The sequence below is a fragment of the Lycium barbarum genome, chromosome 9 (genome assembly GCF_019175385.1).
Source record: "Lycium barbarum isolate Lr01 chromosome 9, ASM1917538v2, whole genome shotgun sequence".
Classification (NCBI taxonomy): domain Eukaryota; kingdom Viridiplantae; phylum Streptophyta; class Magnoliopsida; order Solanales; family Solanaceae; genus Lycium; species Lycium barbarum.
In genome coordinates, this window is record NC_083345.1 from 13,277,263 (window position 1) to 13,303,963 (window position 26,701).

The 26,701-nt window shown below is 32.7% G+C and overlaps 2 protein-coding genes across 2 annotated transcripts; both read right to left on the bottom strand.

The window, feature by feature from the left end:
• Positions 1–6,657: 6,657 nt before the first annotated feature.
• LOC132610226 (acireductone dioxygenase 1) lies at positions 6,658–10,842 on the bottom strand. Its single transcript, XM_060324523.1, has 4 exons — positions 10,616–10,842; positions 10,339–10,521; positions 7,499–7,738; positions 6,658–6,979 (listed from the first exon to the last, which is right to left on the bottom strand). Exons 1-4 carry the CDS (start codon positions 10,625–10,627, stop codon positions 6,851–6,853), a joined length of 564 nt encoding a protein of 187 aa, XP_060180506.1. The 5' UTR covers positions 10,628–10,842; the 3' UTR covers positions 6,658–6,850.
• Positions 10,843–17,582: 6,740 nt separating this feature from the next.
• LOC132610413 (EPIDERMAL PATTERNING FACTOR-like protein 4) lies at positions 17,583–19,084 on the bottom strand. The gene is made up of 2 exons (XM_060324708.1): positions 18,707–19,084; positions 17,583–18,158 (listed from the first exon to the last, which is right to left on the bottom strand). Exons 1-2 carry the CDS (start codon positions 18,825–18,827, stop codon positions 17,950–17,952), a joined length of 330 nt encoding a protein of 109 aa, XP_060180691.1. The 5' UTR covers positions 18,828–19,084; the 3' UTR covers positions 17,583–17,949.
• Between the last annotated feature and the right edge of the window lie 7,617 nt (positions 19,085–26,701).

Below are 26,701 nucleotides of genomic sequence, written 5' to 3' on the forward strand. Positions count from 1 at the left end.
TAACTACAGATCTAAGAACTTATTGTTTTGGTATAATTCACCCTCTTCACTAATTACTTAATAAAGAAAATAAGTAAAAACGCAACATGTGAAAACACGCGCTTATTCTAAACTTAAAAAACAGGTTCTTAATGTCTTTTCTCATTTGATTCTTCCAAACTCAAACAATCGGACCCTCATCCCCTCTCAAATTAAACCATTCGTACTCCATCTTTCACTTTTAAGATCTCCATCTCTTCTTTTATTTTTATTTTTATTTTTTAAATCACTTGATGAGAGTCCAGTCGTTTGGGTTTGAAAGAACGAAATGAAAAAACACATTAAGTTGTTGCCATGTGACCACGAGGTTACGGTTTCGAACGATAAAAACAATCTCTTACAGAAATACAGGGTAGGGCTGTGTACAATAGACTTTTGTGGTCCAATCCTTTCGATCCTCAAACCCGACGCGTAATGGGAGTTTAGCGCACAAGGCTAATTTTTTTTAATTTTTAGAATAAGTATGTGTTTTCACATGTTGTGTTTTTACTTATTTTCTATACTAGGTAATTAGTGAAGGGGTAAATAATACGAAAATATAAGTTAAGGTGGTAAATAATACGAAAAAAATAAGTTCAGGAGGATCATAAGACCCACTCATGATTTACTGTGTGTAGTTGACAATTTCACCATAATTTAAGGATGTTTCTATATCTTTCCCGAATAAACTAGTACTTATTTAAGTGAAAAGAGGACGCTATTTTAAACAACTGACGTACGATTTTGAAGGCTTTTAGTAATTATATAGTATATTTTCTTTTTTTTTTTGCGCGGATTGCCCTTTATTTGGGGTGGTCTTTAATTTTTGCCCTTCAAATTTTACCCCTCGCCTAACACCCCAGGGTTGTGGGTTCGAACTAAGCCCGTCAACTGGTCCGAACCGGCAACCGGTTATAAAACCGGCCGGTTTTCGGTCCAAAAACCGGAACCTGACACCGGTTCCGGTTTACCGGTTTGAAACCCCAAACTGGAATCGGTCCGGTTCAAAACGTCCAAAACCTCTTTTCTTTTTGTTTTTTTGTATAGTATATGTATATTATAGTATTTATTAGTATATTGTAGGTATATTTGCATATGTTATATAAGTTTATAAGTAAAGTTTATATATTTACTGACTAACAGGCTAACAGGAAGTCAGCAATACAGCATATATATATATATATTAAGTTATATGCTTAAGTTATACTACATATACCTAAAATATAGTAAGAATATACTTATATATATCAATATACTTAGGTTATATAACTTACATATATACATACATATATGTTTAAGTTATATATAACTTATATAAACTTAAACATACATATATATATGTTTAAGTTTATTATGAGATACATATATATATATATATATATATATATATATATATATATGTGTGTGTGTGTGTGTGTGTGTGTGTGTTTTTAAGTTATATGTATAATATATATTATAAGTATATTTTAGTTATTTTTCAAGTATATAACTTCCTAGTTTTTAATTTAAGTAGATGTATCATGTATATTATAAGTAGATGTATCATATATATATATATATGTTTAAGTTTATATAAGTTAATATATATTATAAGTATATTCTTAGTATATTTTAGTTATTTTTTAAGTATATAACTTTCTAGTTTTTAATTTAAGTATATGTATCATGTATATTATAAGTATATTCTTAGTATATTTTAGGTATATTCCTAACTTAATATAAGTAAAAATATGAACACAAGTAAATAGAAGAAAGCTCAATGAGCCATATATTTTATTCATTCTTGGATAACATTTATTTGCAAGTTGTAGTTTTTTTAACTTGCAAATAATACATGAGTTGTAAAGAAATAGTAGAATAATAAAATCACCAATTCTCAATCATTTGGTTAATTTCCCCCATATCATATTCGGCCATGGAGAGATATCTTCAAAGTCTTCCATTTGGTCCGGTCCACTTGCTATCAAATCTTCAATCTCTTCCTCTTCGCCTTCCTCCGCTTCTAAGTTCTGGTTGCGTCGCTCCGATCTAATCCAATCGCGAATGCACACTAGTACTTGCAAGCTAAAGCCTGATAATGAGTTTCTATGGTCTCCAATTTGTTGTCTTCCCTGGCTAAATGCACTCTCCGAAGCCACGGTTGATACTTGAACCGTAAGGATATCTCGAGCCATTCTTGAGAGTATCAGATGACTTGTCTTGTATTTCTTCTACCATGCTAAGACGTCCAGCTCATCTAGTTCCTTGATATCCACATTTGGTTGCATCAAATAAAAGTGATATTCATCAAAGTTTGCATTACAAGGAGTTGGATGTGAATGTAAAACTTTTAAACCCGACAAGCCCTTTTTGCTACTTTGAAAAGTAGTAGGGCATGGAGCAACGGGTGTAGCATGTTCTTCCAAACTAGAATAATGAGTAAAAATTTTTCTAAACTCATCATCAATAGCGGTTTCGGCTTCAGCTAAAGATGGTTGAACTCCCTCTTCAATTTCTAAAAATGTATAAATTTGACCAACCAATGCTTTAGTATAAGACACTTTTAAACAAGGATTTAAAAGAGAACCCAATATAAATAAAGTTGGGATGGGAAAAAAATACTTCTTAAATTTTGTTGTCATATCAAAAATAGCCGCTTGATAACCGGGTTTATATTTATATTCTTGTAAAACTCTAGCTATTTCTGCTAAGTAGGCTAAAATTCCGGTTACCGTGGGATAGAATTGTCTAGAAAAAGCAAGAGTTGCATTATAAAAAATTTCTAAGAGTTCAACACATTCCTTAACATCTTCCCAATCCGTAAAATTTAACCAATCATCACTATTAATATTATATTTGTTGTGAACTTGTTGTATGGGAATCCTATACTCATATGTTTGTTGTAGCATAATGTAAGTGTAGTTCCACCTAATCTCAATTTCTACTTGAATTTTCCTAGGTCTAAGGTTATTTTCCACACAAGCATTCTTAAAATCTCTAATTCTTCCCCTATTAGCATTACAAAAAAGAAACGCAACCGCGTCTCTAACTTTTTTAATAGAATCGCCAAAACGCATAAGACCATCTTTAACAATTAAGTTTAAAATGTGACAACTACATCTTACATGAAAAATATTTCTTAGCAGAGGGTTTAGTTCTCTTTTTAAAAGACCAATCGGCTTTGTATTATTAGAAGCATTATCTAAAGCAATACAAAGTGTTTTTCTATAAATGTTAAAAAATCTCATAATAGTAGACATTGAATCCGCTAAAAATTTTCCATCATGACGACCTTTTCCTTCATCATATAAAAAAGCTATAATTCTTTTTTGCATAACCCAGTTGTCATCAATCCAATGACATGTAATAGCAAAAAAATCTAACTTGTTAAGACTAAGACCCAAATCAGCGGTAAGAGAAACATTACAATTTAAAGAATTAAATACATGGCGCAAATAAAATCTATATTTTTTATACAAATCTATAACATCGGCTCTACAAGTACTTCTAGGAATACCCTCAAATAACGGATTATAACAATGTTGAATGTAAGTAACAAACCCTAAACCCGAAGGAAAGGAAAATGGTAAACAATCATAAGCTACCATTTTAGTTATTTCTACACGCTCTTTTTTCTTGTCATACTTAAAATTTTTACCGGTTCGTGGGTCTATCGTCATTTGAATACCCCCTACATTTGAACCCGTTTGCTCTCCCCAAACATCCATATGTTTCTTTCTCATATGACCATTTAGTGTACCCGTTCCACCATTCTTACTAGTTTCTTGCTTAAAAGTAAATCTTTGTCCACATAGGGTACATTTAGCGGTTCCCGTTTCCCTATCCTTAGTCATAAATTTCCAAATTTTAGCGGTTAACTTACGAGTTCTAGGCGGTTTGTCTTGTGTATGTGATTGTGCAGGACATGTATCTCATATGGGATCTTCGGGGGGTTGTGTTTCATCATCATCATCAATTTCATTAAAAGTATCGGTATAATGTTGTTGCATTGCCTCATGACCTAAAAGTGAATTATTTCCACCAATATCAATACCTAAATTAGGTGTTTCTTCCACAAATGTTTCCTCATTAAGACCACGCCTAACAATACCACTACTACCGGCACCACGTCTATATCTCTTCGCCATTATTAAATAGAATTAATTTAAATCACACTCAAATAAATCACAAGAAAATGAATTGCAACAAATTAAATTGCTAGAATTAAATTGCGAAAACTAAAGATAGAGTTGGAACGAAGGTACCAAATTGCCGGACTAATTTCCAACAAAGTGAAGGCGGCTACAATTGCAAATCCACCAAAGCTACTTCGGATTGTTGCAAAATCACCAACTGCACCAACAATATTATAATTGCAAAATTAATAATTGAAACTATAATAAGACTTTATAATATTTATTTGAGAGAAATTTAAAGTGGCTAATTGTTGCAAAGTAACTATAATTGAGAGATTGAGATTTGAGAGAAAGAGAAGAGTGAATTGGTGTGGATTTAGGAAATGGAGAGGGGTATATAGGGGTGGGGGATGGGTTAAAGTGTTAAAAAAAAAAGTTTGGGGGTTTTGTGTGGGGGGGGGGGGGGGGGGGGGGAAGAGTTGGGGACCGTTTGGCAACGGCCATTTTTGCAAATGGACCGTTGCCCAACGATCCAATTTGGGCCCACCGCAACGGCTACAAAGTAAAAAAAAAAAAAAAATCACCGGTTTACTGGTTCCGGTTTCAAAAAAATTGAAACCGAACAGGTACAAAATAATCGGTTAACCGGTTCCAGTTTTACCAGTCCGGTTACCGGTTTGAACCGGTAAAATTGGACCGGTTGACGGGCTTAGTTCGAACCCCAGCTCAGTTAAAAAAAAAATCGCAAGGCAGACTTTGCAATTGCAAATCTGCCCAGCAAAATTCTGCCTTAAGGCAGAATTTGGGCTGCACAGGCTGAATTTCTGCCCATGCAAATTCTGCCTGAAGGTAGAAGCAGAATTTGCACGGACAGAATTTTGAGGGGTAAAAATTAAAGACCACCCCCAACGAAGGGCAATCCTGCAAATTGCCTGTATATTTTTGTCCACATTCAAGAAGTTTTCATTATAATAATTGTATTTAATTCTTTTATTGCCTTCCATTTCACTATTCTAATTGAATTAATTGCTTTTCCTAACAACCAAGTCATATAATGAGATTAACAATCGATCCTTTCTTAGTCGAGTATATTGAAGAGATTCTCTTTAAGAAAAGCTTTAACCCTCTAAAGCAACTTTTATGAGTTGTTTCAATAGTGCCCGACTTTATTTTATTAGATGTATGATTAGTGGCTTAACCGTTAGCTGTCTTGATACGTGTTATTATTATTTTCAAACATCACGCAGATTCTTTAACAATACTTGCATTCCAATAAATACTTATTCTTCCATAAAGTGCATTCAATTATCTATTTCATCAAATTTTCCCCTTAATTTTGCATTCAATAATCCTATTTGTGCTGAGGCTGTTCAAAACGGAACCATAATCGATAGCCTAACCGCAAAATTTGCTTATTGGCTTATTGGTATCGGGTTATTGAATTAACGGTTGGTGAACGGTTTAAAATTTTATAATTAACCATTTCAACGGTGCGAGGGAAGATTACTCAATTTCCTTATTGGATAAACCGTTAACCCGTTAAAGAATTATTATATTTACATTTTTACCCCTATGTATAAATGATTGGATGGGCTTCGTAGAGAACCACATAATTAGAGCTTCTGGTTGTAACTCTTCTATATGCAAAAAATACTAATAAACAGAAATACACTTGAGAGAAAAAAATGCTTTATGAGATTTAAATTGCATGTCATCCATTCAGAAAGTCTTACCACTCCATATCCAACAACTTATAACGTGTTGGGTTGATTTCCTCGAAAATGGCTTCTTGAAAATAACCAAATGTGGCATATTACTGAAAATAACTTCCTTCTGCCATACTAGTGGGCAATAGCTTTATAATTCTAGTGGAGTGCATGTTGTGATTATAATTCTAGATTTAGTCGATACACGGTTCGATAACCGCCCTATAATAGCTAATTCGATACCGAACCAATCGTTATCTTATTTGTTGGCTAGCGGATAAGTAAACTTAAAAATCGATAACTAATAAGCCGAACCGTTAAGCATAATTATCCGCCTCATCCTTCCGATAAGCAGCCATTGCGCATTCAATAATCCTATTTGCCCCTGCCATCATTTTTTTCGCCTCTCTATCGTTTCTTCCCCCTCCCCCCCCCCCCCCCCCCCCCTGTCTCCTTTCAAGTAGGAATTTCCTTTCTGATTGAAATTGAGTAATTATGATACTTAAAATTCTTGCCTATGGAAAAAACAGAATTGAAAAAGACATATTCTTCTTATAAAAATTCTAGAGTGGAAGAAGGGAAAATTATCTTTAGTAAGATTGGGATCGTATGCCGGATCGTATGCCTAATGAAAGATAAAGTTGCAACTATCTTAAAGACTTAATAGTCAAATCTTCATTTGAAAAAATAGGAACTTCATTTTACAAAGCCATATTTTACTAAAACTATTTATTAGAAACCCCATATTTGTTTTCTGTATACAACTTTTAGGGATATTTAATCCCTTGTGCCAATATCAAACCACAGGGTACAGGCCATTGCAATATCTGAACATGGTATAAAATTCACTAAGCTCCTAGTCCAGATATATTCATTTGTAGCAACATATAAGAATGTTGATTACACTGTCTCCAGATATACAGGATATATTCCATACAAATATACAAAATATGCAGCAAACTATATTCCCAAGTTTTAATAATTTGCCTCATTCAACCAGAAATACATGTCTCAGTGTGCTGCAAGAGGCACTCCTACTCTTTCAGTAACGCTCTTGATGTACTCCCTCCTTGCTGGATGATCTTCTTGTGGTCGATTGTAAGGTGTCCACACCGGCTCTCCCACAAACAACCTCATCAACTGCACACAATCATACATACGAAACACACAATTAAAATGGTATTTGACAAAACATTTATCGCGATATCATATTTACCAAAGAACTTGTTAGTTACATCGTTACATTACAAATTATAAAATTGAATGGCGACAAGGTTCACTTGGAGAAAATCCACTCCTTTAGCTGATTAGAATAGAGCTTGAACTATTAGTCCACTCCTAAGGCTTGTTAACAATATATACAAGTACTCAAATAGGGTCATTGCGTTACCAAATTTAAATTATCAAATTATGTAATGGCAAGATTCACTTAGTTTGAACTGTAGAAATTCACTACTTTTGGTTGATTATGATAGAGCTTGAATTATTAGACCATTCCCCATGGCTAGTTAAGAATATATACAAGTCAAACAGAGAAATGTGCCCCAGATTTCCCATATTTTATTTTTCAGTACTACTATATGATCTTAGTTAATGTCACTGGCAAGTGGAAACTTTTATTCTGTGCTTAATAAAAGGGAAATTTGAGTTTCTACACACCTTGACATAGTTCCCTGTGTCGAGGGTGAACCTGTGGTAAATCCCAGCAGGCAGGACGATCATATCACCAGCCTTCATACAGATGCGAATCCAACAGTCATCCTTGTCTCTTACATCAAAATATCCACTCCCTTCCAGACAGTAACGTATTTCCTCATCTGCGTGTATGTGCTCCGTGTAGAAATTTTTCAACTTCTGCTCGTAGTTCTCGACCTTCTCAGGGCACAAATCCAGCAAATCCTTCAAAGCAAACACATGATAGGATTAAGAAAATGAGAGTGCAGCTCAGTATAAATAGCTGGCAAAGAAACGGAGTTTAAAATGGACACAATAATTACACTCTGAGAACATAACAAATAGAAATAATCATACAGATCATGTGTGCGGTATTGGTAGCTCAAGCAAATTACATTTAAAGTAGATAGACTAATAGATCCAAGAATCTTAAGTTACGAGTTTTGATTTTTTGTGTACGGAGCTGTTTCTGAGCTACGACGAACACAAGAAATGACCACTTATGCTGAATCTTGAATCATGCACTTCTAAAGAGCTGATGTATAGTGTTCACATGTTCAACTTGCTACGATAGGGGCAATTCTATATTCACCATAAGTCACCTTCCTTTTGGACATAAGGCCTCAATTGAGAAAAGATTTCTCTTGAAAAGCAAATACAGCAAAAAGATCAGAAAAAGGATTCAGAAGACAGGGAAACAGTACGTAAATTGCGTACTCCTCGCTGCCCTTTATCTCCCTGGCCGGCTTGAGGTCCACATAGAGCTCAATCTCTACCTTCTCGGATCATTATTACTCTATCTAAGATACCAAATTATAAAACATAAACTACCACTTAACCATCTCTCACTTTATTTTATTCTATCCGGAAGATGAGAAATCTGAACCACTTCGTTCAACTTCATTCCCCTAGCTTCTAAGGTATCAACTTAACTCTCATTCCGGTATACTTTCATCCCATTGCACAATTGTCCAATGGAATCTCAACAATAATAACAAAATCCTTGATTTAAGCCTGAAGAAATACTCCAAGAAATGGAGAACCAAATAAGCTACGACCAAATTAGGGTCATGTTTTACACAAATGCAGCACCATCGTAGTATACCTGAAAGCCACCCTAGAAATTAACCTACTACTCCCCACTACTAAGCTATTGCCTTATGAGAGAAAAAGTTTCTAACTCTTTCATTCCATGAATCACATGTCTACTACGTAATTTTGTCCAATAGTTCAGAAAAAACATCATTCTTATCTCGCGATTCAAACTACCTACTGATGAAAAACTACAATAAATATCTCTAGCCTACTTTTTAAGTGTAGAAGATTTATCGAAGCTCAATCTTTTAATATCTAAAAATTTACAAAACAAGAAAACTAAAGTAGAAAATTTACAGATGAGGTTCTTAAGGTTCCAAGAGAGTGTTTTATCGGTTACGCGAATTGAGACATAGATTAGAAAAACTTGGAAGTCAATCTTAAACCCTGTTACAATAGCTTGCTTTTATTGCAATAGCTGGAAAATGATTTTGATCTTTTTTTTTTTTTTTAATAACGGAGAAATCTAGCCAACCCTTTGACAAAGCCACAGCCTTCAAAACTCGGTGATGATGAGCCTGCCCCTCTACCCTTCGCCAGTTAAATACTAGACTAGTTCGCTTGGCGCAGGGCTCAAGCTTGTGACCTAAGACACAAGTCGTCAACCTTTACCAACTGCAGTAGCCCCTGGGGGCAAATTGATTTTGAACTCTTGATTTAGATAATTGAAGCAATAGGCCTAATCTATTGTGCAAACTCATATTTTCCATTCTAAGATGTTCAACAGGATCCATGCTGATAATAGGAATTACTAAAATTAAACATGAATCTCATAAATCAGAATTGAGAAGACAGGAATGTGCAAGTTGGGAAATACCTAGGATAATTACTAGGGCTGGGCATAAAATACCGAAAACCGAATTACCGAACCGAACCGGCTATTTCGGTATTCGGTAATTCGGTATTCGGTATTTACAATTATACCGTTCGGTAATTCGGTAAATACCGAATACCGAAATTAATACCAATACGTGTACAGCCTAGAGTAAAGGGCTAAAACATTTCAGGTCCAGTAGTCCAGCCCAAACATTTCAAGTCCATTCGTTTCACAATCTTTTCATATTCTGTGAATTCTTTATAAACTGCATAATATATTGTCATTTCATTTCACTTCTACAATACCTTCTATGTGTCAAATATTTATCATTGATCATATTGTTTCAGCCTTAAATCAATTTGATGTCCAATCTTGCGGAAAGAAAGCTAGAAATAATGTTGAAGCTATTGTTGGTTTATGGACTGTTGAAGCCTTAAATCAATTTGATGTCCAATCTTCACTTCGCAGTCTTATTTAAGCGGATCTTATTTGGTTGCCAATGCGCTTTGCTGCAAAAAAATGGTATTACCGAATACTGTACCGAACAAAAATTTGATTTACCGATTCCCGAATTACCGAACCGAAGTTTGAAAGTTCGGTATTTGGTATATACTTTCAATTACCGAATACCGAATTACCGAACCCGAACTTTAAAAATACCGAACCGAATACCGAACACCCAGCCTTAATAATTACAACCACTAAAATTATTTAATAGGTTCTCCTCAATTTTTTTTTTTTGGAGAATGATAATGTTAAGGTTCTCCTCAATTCAAGAAAGAAAAAAAAGTCAAAAGATGCACATTTTCCATTTATTAAGCAAATTAAAGCAACACTCCACAAAAGATAAATTGAAGAAACAAGGTAAAACACAAAGACAATTAGTAGTAGTAGTAGTAGTATAACAAAATACCATGTAGCTGTAGCCTCGACTCTCACGAATTTTCTTCAATTCTTGATCATTCTCATAATCTTTAGGATTCAACTTCCAGTACAAAACTCCAAGTTCAGCCAATTGCTCCACAGACACAAACTCTGGTGGATTCTTTTGGTGAGGTAGCCTTTGATCTTCTGAATTTTCATCCATGAACCATGCCTAAACTTAATAAACAATCAATTAATCAATAATCTAGCGAACAAATTAAGTTTATTTTATTTAACTAATTACACTATTGTTCTTGGAAACTCACCTCGATTGCCATGTCTACTGCTAATGCTACTATTCTTGGTAAGATGGACCTTAATATATAGTTACAGAAATTTGATAAAATGTTAAGTTCATTAATGATATTTGGATATTAATGCAGTCTTTTGATGCCACGTGTTATATTTTGATTTTCATTTAAATTTATGTGGCGAAAGTTTGTTTGGCTGTTTCTCGTAGTTTAATCAAATATCTACGATCGGATGGAGATTTAACAATTTTCCACCATACATTCATTTTGTGAATATCATAACTGTACACACCGAAATGCAGTGTAGCTATAGAATTCTCCAGAAATAAACTTGGCACAAGCTTACAAGCTATGGACTGAAACAAAAAAGAACCGTATGTTGTATTGCTTCATTCATTTGTTGCATTTTATGCGGTACATATGTCTCTTTCAAAAAAGACATACTTAGAAGGCTGAATACATATGCGGCCCCTTAAATTTGTTCAAAATTTTCATTTGGACACCTATATTTTGGGAGCATATTTTGAAGATTTGTTTTCAAATATTTGTTTGGCCATAAAATCCTGGCAGATTTTGAAGACAAATCTTCAAATCCCAAATTCTAGCTCAACCTCGTTTTTGGGCCAAGATATATGTTTTGGCCTTTTCAAAGTTTTAAAAGCTACCCCAAACTTTTATATTTTATAAAAAAAAATACCATCAATTTATGACTCAACTAATTCTATCTACCATATTCCTCAATTAAAGCCATATCTACCATATTTCCACGATTAAAGCAGTCTCTTTTATAAAGAGAACGAGCTAAGCTAGTTACTACCGTTGTTTTTTTCTTCTTGAACGGATGGATCTTTATACTGTAATTTGTAGTAGCTAGTAAGTGTGTTATTAGCAATTGCTATTCAAATATCATGTTCTGCATAATTTGGGTGTTACTACCCAACCAAAGAGTCATGACGGGCACGTGGAGCTAACCTGCCGAGCACCTCAAAATGTACATCTCGTAGTCATATCTGAGTGGGCCATAAAGCTAACTCATAAATATCATAACTGGAAGGGACCCATGCCCAAAAGATGTATATATAGATGTACAACATCAAATTGTGGCCATATATAAGCTGACAAGGTTATCAAATGTTATATAACAAAAATATGGACCGAGGAGGTCATAGACATCTAGCTGTACACACCTGTCTACAAGCCTCTACATGGAGTACATATCATAATAAGGATGGGACAGGACCCCGCCATGTCCATATATACAAAAAAAAATCATACCAGCTGGCCTGCAACTTCGGAACAAGTGGAGTGCTCATGTACAACTGCTGAGAAGACAGCCTATGAGTCTGAACCGTCTCCCTGTCTACCTGCGGGCATAAAACGCAGCGCTCCAAGAAAGGAACGTCAGTACGGACAATGTACTGAGAGTGTAATGCATGAGAATAATAATGAAGAGGCATAAGGCAACATAGGAAAACATAGGACATAGTAAATACAACCTGTATGTCTGAATTGTCCCTGTGAATGAATCATGTATATAATTACTATGCATCTGAACTGCCTCTGAGGGTTAATGATACGCGTAAGTACTGTGCATGCATGCATGAGGTCATACATACATACATATATATGTATATATATATACACGCGCATATAGTGCCTGAGGGGTCTGGGGTCTATATATGCATATGTATATATAATGCAATGCAATGCGATGCTTAAAACATGATAGGTGTACAAGTGACTATAAAGACCAAACTGGATCTAAGCAAGCCCTTTTTAAGATAACAATGTGGAGCATGAATCAAATGGATTATTCCCTAACTCTAAGAGTAGAACCATTATGGATTAACGTTATGTGTACGTTCGGTTCACAAGGATCATGCCAAAAGAATGAAAGGGATAGCCTTACATACCTTGCCACTCACTTAGCTACTCAAAATCTACCTTTCGAGCCTACAAATCTACATCCAAGATAATTCATACAACAATCAGGCTATAGGAACACTGAAACGCTCAAACTCAACTAGTTAATGAGTTAACGAAATTCGGACAGCATTTCCCCAATAATTATCTACTCCGAACCAATTCCACAACAGCTCCCAAACATCAATAACAACATAATTAAGATACTACATGATAAACGTATACAAATCCATCCAATGCTTTCTTCGAAAATCAGTCCATAAGCCAACAACACCAATATATCCACCTACGACCTTTATGCCATGTTTTCCTTTACTTTAAACCATTAAGATCTTCCAAAAATAACTTAATATCAAAGTCAAGATGGAGAACATACCTTTTCCGATCCCGAAACTATAAATCCAAACCATTCTTTCAACCTTAACATCCACAATTTCAATAGTAACAATAGCTATCACTATACACGAACTAGTTTAGGATTTCTAGGTTAATCTTTACTTAATTTGATAGGGGGAGATTTGGAGAGGTTTAGGAGTGTTAGTGTGACGACCCCCTTTGGGGACCCACTACTCAAGGTAAGAAATGAGGATCAGATCGTGCTTGAATCATTTTATACAAATAGCCACCTCTTCCACCGCCTCAACATCGACGGTTCACTTGACGGACCGTTAAGTTGCTTGACGGCCGTCAAGTTGCACAGAACTGTCAAAATGCACTGCTCTAATAGTATGTCTTGAAACGCCCATAAACTTCTACTCCGATGTCGTGTCGACTAATGGTGTGTTGAGTTGAAAACTAGACTCAATGAACTTCAATTTGGATAGCTGATTCACCTCATAGGTCCTTATATTCTAGGAGATATACCTCTCTCAAGTTGGACCGGAAATCCCATCCCAAATTCGGCCAAGTTTTCCCAAAGTTTCGACAACTTACCTTCTTCAATTCTCTTGATCCCAGAACCTTTAGATACTCTCTTAACACTTGTTAAAAGTCTTGCTTAACCTTATAAGAGTTCCATGGCCCCTCTGGGCTTACGTTAATTTACTAATGACACTAGCGATACAAAATTTTCTAACGTGTAACATTGGGCTTAGCAAGTATGTATGTTTTTGTATGGTTGGGTAGTCTTGATAGTTTTTAGAACTTATGGGTATAATTAATGTTTCATGTTTTCCAAAACAAAATGTGAAATATGTTTTGAAAAACTATGGCCAAACACATTTTCAAAACTTGAAAAACTTAGTTATATACAAAAATGATACATACCTTAGTGATTCATATTTTATATAGTTTTTATACATTATAGATAGGTACTGATACATATTTTTATACACAAACGATACATATTATATACAAAAATCGTCTCAGAGTTTTTTGGGATATTTCTTATTAAATATACACATATTATACATGTTTTGGGATATTTAACCTTTAGTGGAGACCTTTTTGATTGCTACTAAAAAGCCTGATTTTTCTGTAGCAACCCTAAAAGTCGCCACAAAAAGTCTGACTTTTAAAAAAAAACGATGGGGCTATTGGACCACCCAGCCTTTAGTGACGACTTTTTAAATCTATTGTGGCGACTAAAAGTCGCCACAAAAGGCTTGCTACACATTTGGCTACCAGATGAGAATAGTTTATGGGCTAATTTTTGGGTTTGGGAATAGATGGGCCAGCACATGGGATTATTTATGGCCCAGCGGCCATTTGTGCCCTTTTCCCTATTTTATATTCTCTTCGTTCACTTTTACTTGTCCACTGTGAACTTTGCACACCCTTTAAGAAATAATAAATGAAGTACGCATTTATACCCATATTAATTGGTGTATAATTGTATTAGATTTGGAAAATGATTTGGAATGAATAATTAATGCTATGGGTAAAATAGGAAAAAAAAAATTCTTGATATGCGAAAGTGGACAAGTAAAAAATGAAAATCTATTTTTAGAATAATGGACAGGTAAAAGTAAACGGTGGGAGTATTAAATTATGTGACTTTATAGTCACAAAAATATCACAAAATATCTAAAACTATAAATTTAACTTTTCTTAAATGTTGCACGCAATCAAATAACAAGTAAAAGTTATAGATTTAGAAAACAAACCTACCGAATTTCTAGTTAGATGGATGACACGCAAAATATATCAATTGTTCTATGTTCTATGGTAACAACCAAAAATGCCAACACATTAACATAAATAGACATATTGTACCATATTCCATAGGCTAACCTACCAACATTTTGTCTATAAAATCTTATCTAAAGTCATCTTCAAATATACAAATTTAGCTCTTGATTATTCCCAACGGAGCAATTTTTTTTGTTTTACACATAGTTTTCAAACTTCCTTTATTTCCGCTATTTTTCTTTTCTGACTTGCTTTGTTATGCTTTCTCTTGACTCGAGGGTCTTTCGAAAACATTCTCTCTATCTTCACGAGGTAGGGGTAAAATATGTGTACACCCTACCCTCCCCAGACCCCACTTGTAAAATTACACTGAGTGTGTTGTTGTTGTGCACATAGTTTTCGAATTATGTGCAGATTTTTGACCATTTTAAGATGAATTCATAACGAATCAAGATTCAAACCTCAAGCCAAAACAGAATTTAAGCTCAAACTTCAAGGACATAATTTGCAAAATTCCTCTAAGAAAAAAATCTGCTTCAAAAACTTCTCTTTTGAGTCGAGGGTCTATTGAAAATAGCCTCGCTAACCCACAACAGTAGGGGGCAAGGTCTGCAAATATTATATCCTTTCCGAACGTCACTTATGAGACTACACTGATATGCTGTCGTCGTCGTCCTCCAAGGAAAAAAGAAAAGGTGCACGTGTGAGTTTTAGTTTTTGGGTGGGTAAATAACATTTGACAGCATTACTTTTTCCATAGGAAAAATAGGATGAAAATTTCACCCCCAATTTTGCGTTAAAAATCAAACTCCCCCCTCAACTTTGAACGATAGTCATTCTCCCCCTTTTATTCTAATTGGTTTTTTGAAATTCCTATTTTACCTTTACATTATCAACTTGACTTTTTTTACTTCTTTAAAATCATGATTTTTTTTATATCTCTTTAATCTATGTTACAAATTTTCTATAAAATAAATAAATATTATTTTCGAGACGGAAAAAGAAAAGTGAGAAATACTAGTTGAGTATATAACTTAATGCTGTTCTATAATGAAATAAATGAGCGGAATAAGATTTTTTTTATTATTAATAATAATCAAAACTCTGATATCTATTTTTACGAATAAACAAGTACTAGTAAAATAATATGTAATAATAATTTTATAAATATATTTCAATGAAGTCAATATAAAATAATTATAAAAATAAAGGTATCTTCTATAACAAATTCCTGAAAGATTATTTATTTATATTGTAAATGGGTTTTAAATTATAGTTTAAAATATTTTATTTATGACAACCAAAACTCGTTTATATATTGACAATAGAGAATCAGAGAGAAGTGAAACTTAACATTACACATACCCCCCCCCCCCCCCCCCCCCCAACCTATGTAAAAATAAACGGTAATATGTGTGTGTATATACTTAATAAAATATCAATCATAAAAAGTAACATTTAATTTTGTGATAAATTCATAAATTGATTATTCTACTTATAATATGCTTTTAAATAAAAAAGAATAAATACGTAGGTTAAAAAAATAAATTTTATATAATATAAAAAGGTATCACATAGATAGAGGATTGAAAATGTCAAGAGTAAATACTATAAAAAAAATAGGTAATTTGCAGAGGTTGAAAGTTACAATTCGCGGAATTTTAACCTTAGCTATTTGTTAAAGGAGGCTAAAACCTTCGCAAATTGTAACTTTTAACCTCAACAAATTATCCTTTTATTTGTGGTGAAACTAGTTATTGTTTTAGATAAAGGGGAAAGAATATCAATTATTGAGGAAGTTTAATTTTTAAAATAAAATTGAGAGATGAAAATGATTTACACCAGGAAAAATAGGAATGTGCAATTTACGGTGTACAGCAGGCTTTACCCGGTAGAGACACACGGCCCATCTGTCAAACCACAGTCCTTTAGTCTGACTGAGTATTAAATGAGACTATCTGACTGAGCCCTTCAAATCGTCGAGCCCAATGGCCCACGATGAGACTTGTAGGCCCACACACTTTGATTGATTGCCATTCAACCCTTCATGATTAAACTCACGAAGCTCAACCAGTTTCACTCATTATTCAGCTGCAAACTTGCTTTTATTTAGTAGTAGTAATATATTTTGTAATCATTTGAGCTTAGGGTCTATTGAATAGTCTCTCTGCCCTTGTAGGGTAGGTAATATTGCGTATATCCTTTTCAATCTCACTTATGAAATTATACTGAATATATTATTAATATTGTTGTTTTTATCTTTTGCAATCATCAAAATGATAATCCTAACTCTTTCCATTCTTGTAAGGATCTAGTAGCTTAGTTGGTTGGTTAGCTGAACTTTTATCTTATTGGTGAGAAGTCGAATGCTAACATTGTAATTCTCTCCCCCATTTTCCCTTCCCCTTCCCCTCCCCCCTATGTATTTTTTTTTTAAAAAAAAAACTCTCTCCATTCCATTTAACTTTAAGGGTACTTCAACCAGTTTAATAATTAAAAAAAAGTGTTTCTCAAACATACCAAATGCTTATTATCAGTTCCAATACTTATATACAACAACAATAAAATACCGAGTATATTTTCACAAGTGGGGTCTAAAGAGGGTGAGGTGTACGCAGACTTTACCTCTTCTGAACGTGCAAGTTCTTGACTAACCTATACACTTCATCCCATATAACATCGTTGGTCAAACCACGCCACTCTATAGAACTTATCTTTAAATCTCGATGACACATTCTTATCACATAATATACCGAACGCGAGCCTCCAATTATTCAAACACATAATTACTTAGTTATAAATATAACTTCTAACACTTAAATGTTTATCAATTATTCTAAATCAATTTATCCAAACAGGCTCTAAACAAATGGTGCATAAAGGAGAGAGAAAGATAACAACTGTTCCTTGAGAGCAATGAACAGTGAGCAAAGAGTGAATAACACATCTCTCTGAGACTCTCAAAAAAAAGAAAATTACGTTTCCAAGGTTCTGTCATTCGCATGAAAAAGAGAAGAATCAGTTGATACAACTACACAACAAAATACTTCTTTTGACTTTTCTTTTTATCTTTCCAGAATCTTTCCGTTAAATAAGCTGAGAAAAAAAATAAACTTTACAAATTACAACTAAAAAAGAACTCTAATTCAGATTATAACAAATGGTGCTATACTAATTGGTTATGCATTAGAATAAGTGATTAATTAGTACATAGTGAAAAAAATTTAAATACAAAGAAGAAGCCCAAAAAAAAAAAAAACAAAGAGTAATCTACTACTACTAGGAAGTAGTTATTTTTAAGGCATGAAGAGATTGTTTCCACACTTGCACCTCCACGCTTCAGGGTAGTACTCTAAAGTGAAACTCAAACCGGGTTGAATTGAGACCCGAACCGGTTTACATGGTGAACACCTTCCACATTTGGATCTGCAGGTAGGTGGTGATGAACCCGGTCCACTCAGTCTTCTCTGAGTAACAACTCGCTCAACAACCTCAGACTCACCATCTATGCATAGTCACCATGAAAAGATATATTAATTAATTGTAAATTTAAATTAGTCGAATCAGTAAATTTCATGTATAATATTGTATGATTAAAACTAAAAAAATCAAAAGGTATCAACTACCCAAGTGTGGTTGACATATAATGAATGCATATATGATACCCCTCTTAAGAGCTTAAGTTTTTTAAAGGAGAAGACAATTCAACATAATATTCGAGTTATTTATCAATAAAAATATTTTGACGTATTAGATTCAGCAAAAAGAATCAAGCCATCAGTGAGGAGCCTGTTGTAAACAATTTTCTTTTTGAAAGATGGTAAATTCACTAAAAGGAGATTACATTTTATACACTAGCAAGGTAAAAAATTGTTTACACTATCAGATCACTTAAAGATAATTACATGTAATCTTTTACAAAAAGTGAGATTAATAGCAAAAATAATAATGCAAATTATTAGTACAAGATACGAAAACAAGTTAAATTACACTCATAATATTACAATTCACTACGTTTTTGAGTATGTTTCAGTAAAAAATAGGTGGACTTACTGAGTCTTTGAGTGGGGTTTAGACGCAGAGCTGAAACAAGTGGAGTGAGCAAAAGGAAAGCTAAAGTGGCTATTGTTGCAAAAGAGAAGCTTGAGGTTGTGTGTTGGAGATGATCGCCCATAGCCAAAATGTAGTGAAGTTATTAATTATATATGGCGTTTTGCTATTAAGCTAGTGGATATGGAGATTGGAAGAGTTAATGCAAAACCTAAGAGAAGAAAAAAAGTTGAAGATGGGTTCTAAGGTTGGGTGGGGATTGGATTCTATTATTGAATGAAAGTGTGTTGCGGGTGAAGATGTCAGTTCTAGTCAAAGACATACACCCAAAATAAGTCTATTCATTTATTAAATGACATGAGAGAGAAATTCACTCGTGTTTGTTCGCCAATTGTGCCCTTTTTTTAGTATTTAACTTCTTACGTTTCACCGATAAGGGTCGCAGTGAGTACTCCTGTGTTCAAGTTTTCTACATGAAGTCAGATTTTGTTATGTAGTGCTTTATTTTCCAATGTGGACTTTCTGTAGTCAATCGCATTTAGTGGTATCCCAATTTATGTATAGATAAACAAGAGGAGGTTGCTTAAGCACTCTCTATTTTCAACTTTTAGGTCGTGAGTTCGAGTCACCCCAAAAGTGAAAGGCTAGAAAGCTTATTAGAAGAGGTAAAACAATAAATAGTTAAATATATGTATTCGATGACAATATTTTCTAAGCTTTAACTTATGAATAGTACTATATTTTTTATGTCACTCCACATGTCTAAGTTTATGTGGCATATTTCATTATTTAGAAAAGATTTAATTTTTATTTTTATTTTATTTGTATTGAGATGATTTATTGCCACATATTTTAAAAAAAAAATTGTTCTAGTAAAATATTTCACTTATACAACTAGACTATAATTTTTTGGTGATTTCGCTTAAACTAATTGATTTTGTTAATATACACAATAGACAAAAAGATCCCATCTATTTTATAGTTATATAATTTAATATTATATTGAAATATGCAGAGAGCTTCACATAAATTGAGACTTAGAAAGTAATTAATAAATTTCTTAACGCAAAGTCTGTGCGAAAGCTTTTGGGTTCATGTGAACCAATTGTAGATTCGTCCCTGCCCATAGCCGACACTTTAGTTCCGGCCGTGTTCAGGATCAATTAATGGAAATATATTTGTGTGTATATCTGTGGATGGGTGTAAGAATGATAATACTAAGACATTAGTAATTACATACTACATACTAAACAAGAAAAATACATAAAACTTTCCATTTTTCCTTTTTATTTTCTTTTATGGGCAACTTAAAGATGCCGCGAGTTGGTAAATAGCAACTCCATAGACAAACATGTGATCGCTATAAGTAGAATGACTAAATTCTAATGGTAGCAAAAATTTAGTGGAGTGCATTGTGGGGTATTTTTCCTTTTTATTGCAGATATTTTAATGAACAATAACTACAAATAGAAATGTTACTCAAAGTCGCAATGAAGTCACACGAGCACAGGCAACCTAATATACGACATATTTATTCATAGGCCTTGTTGATCTAAAAGAATGCCTATGTTTGCCTGGACACCACATTACTCCCTCCTCCCCATAATAAGTGTTACCTTAACAAAAAACATGCATATTAAAAAATTAATAATGTAATGTGAAGTTTATCAAGTTACTCCTATATAATAAAAATAAATTATTTTTTCCTCTTGATTAGAACATGCACAAGTAGTAAACCTTTTGACATTAGAAATCCAATAATACCAAGTTACTATGTGACTTTTCCAATCATCATTTAGATGTTACTTTAACTTGTCAGTTTTTATCTAAGGGTAGAATTGAAAAAAATTAGTCAATTTATGTCTTGATTTCCTAAAGTGACACTTATTATAAGATAATTTTTTTAGTTAAGATAATACTTATTATAAGACGGAGGGAATATAAGGCTACCATCACTCATGTACTTGAGGAAAGAGAAAAAGAAAAGCCCTTAGCTTTAGCATTTTGGATGCAACCAATTCAAATTTCCTGTTTTAGCTAAGAATGAAAAAGACATTTTGAACAGTATTTTAAAAAAAAAAAAAATTGAAAAATCTTTGGCTTAGTATCCAATTTGAAAATATCGACCCCCTAACTCTATAGGCTCTCAAAGGAGCTAGTCACCTCAACTTGGTGAAAGTAAGTACTTCAAAAGTAAATGCATTTTATCATTGACGAAGTTTATATGATGTTAATTTGGCTAAGTTTGACAAATATAGAACACATAACCTATAAAGAGAATGCACATATATTAGTGATTTTGACTAAAAAGGATTAAAATAATAATAAAAAGAAATTTTTGTTAAAAAAATAATTCTTTTCCCCTTTTTTTGCTTTAGCCCTTCCGTAGTTGGATTCTTTCTCATTTGGATAGCATAAGGGGTATTGGAGACTATTAAGTTTCAAAGATTTAGGTAGAGTTAAGGCAGAGGAACGATTTTTTTGGCTTTCTTCTATGTTCTGTTTCCCACTAAGAGAAATTTGTAGAAATGTAAGGCAATAGCTTGTTGAGATTTTTGTATTTGTGGAAACTGATTTTGTCGTGGGTTAAGAAGGGAAATAGATTTTGGAGTTGTCTGGTTGAAAGTTGGGTTCTTTTGGAAATGAATTTGCGGGGGACTATTGAGGGGGAAGTGCACATGTAGCATAATCTCTATTTATTTTTAATGTATAATAATGGAAGTTTATGATTTTTTGCAATTCTTATCGTTTCAAAATCAATTTCATATGTGCAAATCTGAAATTATAAAAAATTCTTCAAACATCCAGTATTGGGGAAAATTCGCAGGATACAACTGGACGAATGCTAGAGTGCCACGTGTCGCTAAGGATGAAACGGATTCGTGTCAGCATGAAGCGTCCCCAGAGGTACTCACATTGCTCCGGAGGCTCGGTGAAGTTTCTTGTCCCGGAGGACATGAAACTGAAGGGTTTTGACGAAGGCCAACGATCATCCATTACACAAAGACTTTGAGGCTTCCACGTAGCATTAATGAGGATTATCATCACCTTTATCGCCCATCATTACCACAACATTAATCTGCAATAAGAGGGGCATGCATAATTCATGGAACATGTACCCCTTAGGTCAAGTATAAATAGGACTCTCATTCCATTGTAAAGGCATGTGAAATTATATACGAGAAATACTTCATTCTTACACTGCTGTTAGTTTCTTATTGCTGTAAGTTCAATTTAACAAGGTTACAACTGAAAGCTTGACCGGAGACTCTAGCTCAAAGCTTCTCCAAGGCCCAGACTTGTCGAATTCTTTGTCTTCAATTATATTTCATTTGCTAATTATATCATTATTTTGATCACATTCACGTGTTCTTGACTACGTATATAAATTTAACTGTATCGATTTACGGATAAACACATATGCATTTGAAGTTTGACTTAACAAACCTAACTTCTGACATCTATATTTGAAGTTCCACGAATTAAAAAATCGTGTAAGTTCTGTATGAGTGTTAGTTTGGATAAGTCAAATTCTTTTCGCGAGAGAAGAACAATGTTTCGATAGTAATTGCTTATTAAGCATTTTATTTCGTTTCTATTTCTTTTAATAATATTGTCTTGAGAATGTTTCTCACCGTCCAAAAATATCTTTCTTATTTAAAAAAATGAAAAAGAGAAACCAGGATCAATCAAATAGAAAATAAATTATAACATTTATTTTAAACAGAACAGAATCAATCACAGATAAAATACATTACAATATTTATTTTACTATCTTAATTTTTTTAAATTAAAATACATACTATATGTAGTTGGCCAATTTGATGCACAGGGAAAAGGAGATGACAAGGACTAGTTTTGTTTGGATCCATTTTTCTGTGAAAAAAGGCTGTTTTATAGGACCCAAAATCGGACTGATTGATTGTGGCTGCCTTGCAATTGTGGGGTAGGGGGTACGAAGGACAGTCCTATTTTATTCATTCACGCAACAGTAAATTTAGACCTTTGTTTCCCTTTTTTGGACCATGAAAAAGGAAAAAATGATACGAGGAATGATGGATAGAGGTAAAATTGACGGACGATAAGTGTAATACTCTATTTCAATTTGTTTGTCTTAATTTGATGCGCCATAAAGTTTCAGAAAATAAAGAAAACATTCAAGTCTTGTGATTTTAAAAAAATTCTTGTAATGTACAAAAATGACCCTGTAGGATATTCAGTATAAATAGTTACTCCATCCGTCCCAATTTATGTGAAGTCGTTTGACTAGATATAAAGCTTAAGAAAAGATAAAGATTTTTTTAATTTGTGGTCTAAAATAAATTTTAGACATTTATGTGACTATAAATCATTTCATTAAGTGTAAAAAATAAATAAATTAAAGTTAAGCTATTTTTAATTATTAAAAGATGACATTCTTTGGGAAAGACTAAAAAAAAAAGTGTGGCATCTAAATTAAAACAAAAAGAATACTAAATATAAAAAGTAAGTAACATTCCTGTTGAATCATATTACAATAATAAAAAAAAAAAGGAGTATGAAAGAAAGTAGGGATTTGGATGTAAAGTAGGGGGTGGGGTGGGGGGGAGGTGAAAAATGAGTTAATTCCTTGGATGATCACCCAAGTTTAGGGAATTTTCTACAAAAATCACTTTTGTTTCATTTAGGACAACAAGGTCACTCAAGTCACACTATTTTCCTCAAAAAATACCTAAACAACTCAAAGTCTTCTTCTCTACCAGTTGACATGCCATGTCATTAGAGCCCCATATTTTTTTAACAATCAACATATTTAACTCATCAAACCCATTTAATCAAATTTATATTTTATAACCCAAAAAAAATGGCCCGGTTAAAATTCGACAAAGGAACAAACTAAGCATGCAATCTAAATGAATTAGAATTAAAAGATGAAATTTTTAAATTTGTAGATAAGAGTTAAAAATAAAAGTTAAAGTATAAAAAAGACTGAATGTGAGTTACTTTAGGGCTTTAGTCTAATATATTGCTAGATATTAACATGACAAGTTGGAATAGCTATATCATAACCTGAAATAAATTAAGAATATATTATATTTCATATATATATAAGACTAATAATATAATATTTCAAATACAGAATAAGAGTACAATATAATATTTTAAAATAAGTATTATAGTAATGAAAATTATATACCTTTCGTAAGAGAAATAAAAACGATCTCACTGGCAATGGAAATGCCAAAAATTACACACTATATATTTAAAGATAAATAACTAAAAATACGGAAGAAAAATTTACAGTAACTTTATTTTTTAAAATGTTTGATTCAATTATATCTTTTAAAAGTTAAACCGATACGAATGTAATCTGCGCAATTCTATTTTAATGTGGAGCGAATAGATAGCTTAACGTGGAAAAAATGCCATTTAAGAAAACATGAATTTGAATAGAAAGACTAAATTACTTGAATTTTAATTTAAGTTAAAAGATAATATATTTAAATCTAGATTTAAAAAAAAAAATCTTAGAATTGAAAAGTGGCTTAATAGAATGTGTGGTTTGATCCGTTCCCGCTTTTTAACTAGGTCATATTTATTTAGGTATAAAATATGAATTTGGTTAAATGAGTTTAATATGTCTATTATTAGAAAAATGAGGCTTCAATGATATGACATGTCAACTAGGAAAGGAGGAGGCTTTTGAAGTGTTAAAGTATTTTTTAGAAAAAATAGTGATACTTGAGTGACTTTATTATATTCTAAATAAAATAAAAATGATTTTTGTGAAAATTTTTCAAATTTGAGTAATCATCGAAGAAATTAACTAGTGAGAAAGTAAAAGAAGGAAACGAAGAAAAGTAAAACAGTAAAAGGACAGCACCCGTGTGGTAGCTAGATGAAGTCGTGTGGTGAAAATGGGGTGCTTGTCTTGTACAAGTCCAACATCTACGCAAGAAAGCGAAATGGCTCCCCCACCAGGACCACGAGGAAGCAACGTGTGTGTAGGGACATGTAACGACCTAGGGATTAGTACTACAACAACAAATATACCTGGCGTAATTCGACGAGAGAGGTCTGGGAAAGTTGATTTGTATTCAGCTTTATTCCTATCTTATGAAAATAGAGAGGTTATTTTCAATAAATCTTCGGCTCAAATAAGTCATAATAAAAATTAAGTATAGAAAGAAAAACACAGTAAACATAACGGATAAGAGAACAATAATGACAATACATAATTATATGATAACTGAAAGAAAGGAAATAACAGATAATAATAGAATTGAACTACTACAAGATAGTATGTGAGAAATGCCAATAATACTGATAAGAGAAACTAGACAACTTTCAAGTACAGCTACTAACCTTTTACCTTCATGTCCTCATTAAGCTGCAAGTGGGTCATATCTTGTCTAGTCACCTCTCTCTAATATTTTTTCGATGTACATCTACCTCTCCTCATACCCTTTATATATATAGTTAACCTTTCACACCTCCTCACTAGGCAAGCTGCAAGTGAGGCATAGACGTAGGGATTAGTCAAAGAGGTTAAATTCTATTCACAACATAATTTTCTTTTATATAATCACATTAACGATAATTACATGTAATTTTATTTAATAAATATTATTGAGTGATAATTTAGTCTTTCGGGATATGTCTCGAAGACAATTATCTAGTCAGTATTCTCGGCAATAGTCCTATGATTAATTAGTCTAGTTGGTACGTAGCAGTTACTAGTATTTTAGTTTTCATATTACCATCTTTATGTTGGTTGAGATTTACGACTTGATTGGCAGTTTAGTATTCAGTAAGTAAATATATCGTGACTTCTTTGCAGTTAATTCAGTTATTATAATACTAAATGCAAATTAGTTTGGGATTCGGTCGATGAGTAACTTAAGTTGGACATCAATCACTTCCCATCCAAATTTTAGAGCGTGATAAGACATGTTAAAATCTTAAACGACATTTAAAATGAATCAGCAGTAGTATAAACATATAACTAGACGGCGTATGCCCGTGCTGTGCACGGGCCTAACATTTTAAATTATAGTGTATTTATATATATGTAGTTGTGTTAGGATAGTGATAATATATATATTTTATATTGCTAATAAATATACATAAGTTTGTACTATATATATATATATATATACACACACACACATACATACTATGCTCAAAACACGATTAATATAACATTTTAGTTTGTGCTCCGTATCTAAAACTTTATTATATTAGTGTTTGCTATGAATACAAAGTCGGCAAAAATTTATTAATACTTTTTAAAAGAGAAGACTTGTTTAAAAGGAAACTATTTTCCTCTCTTTGAGATAAAATAATAGCAATGTTTAAGCATCAGTTGAATTCATATTAATATATATATATATATATATACATACTATGCTCAAAACACGATTAATATAATATTTTAGTTTGTGCTCCGTATCTAAAACTTTATTATATTAGTGTTTGCTATGAATACAAAGTCGGCAAAAATTTATTAATACTTTTTAAAAGAGAAGACTTGTTTAAAAGGAAACTATTTTCCTCTCTTTGAGATAAAATAATAGCAATGTTTAAGCATCAGTTGAATTCATATTAATATATATATATATATATATATATATATACATACTATGCTCAAAACACGATTAATATAATATTTTAGTTTGTGCTCCGTATCTAAAACTTTATTATATTAGTGTTTGCTATGAATACAAAGTCGGCAAAAATTTATTAATACTTTTTAAAAGAGAAGACTTGTTTAAAAGGAAACTATTTTCCTCTCTTTGAGATAAAATAATAGCAATGTTTAAACATCAGTTGATACTTTAAATTTTAATTCGATTAATTTAAAGGTGTAAAATACTTATTATTTTTTATCAAATTTTGATTTGGATAATTCTAATTCCGTATCCAAAACTTTATTATATTAGTGCTTGCAATGAATACAAAGTCTGCAAAATTTTATTAATACTTTTTAAAAGAGAAGACTTGTTTAAAAGGAAACTA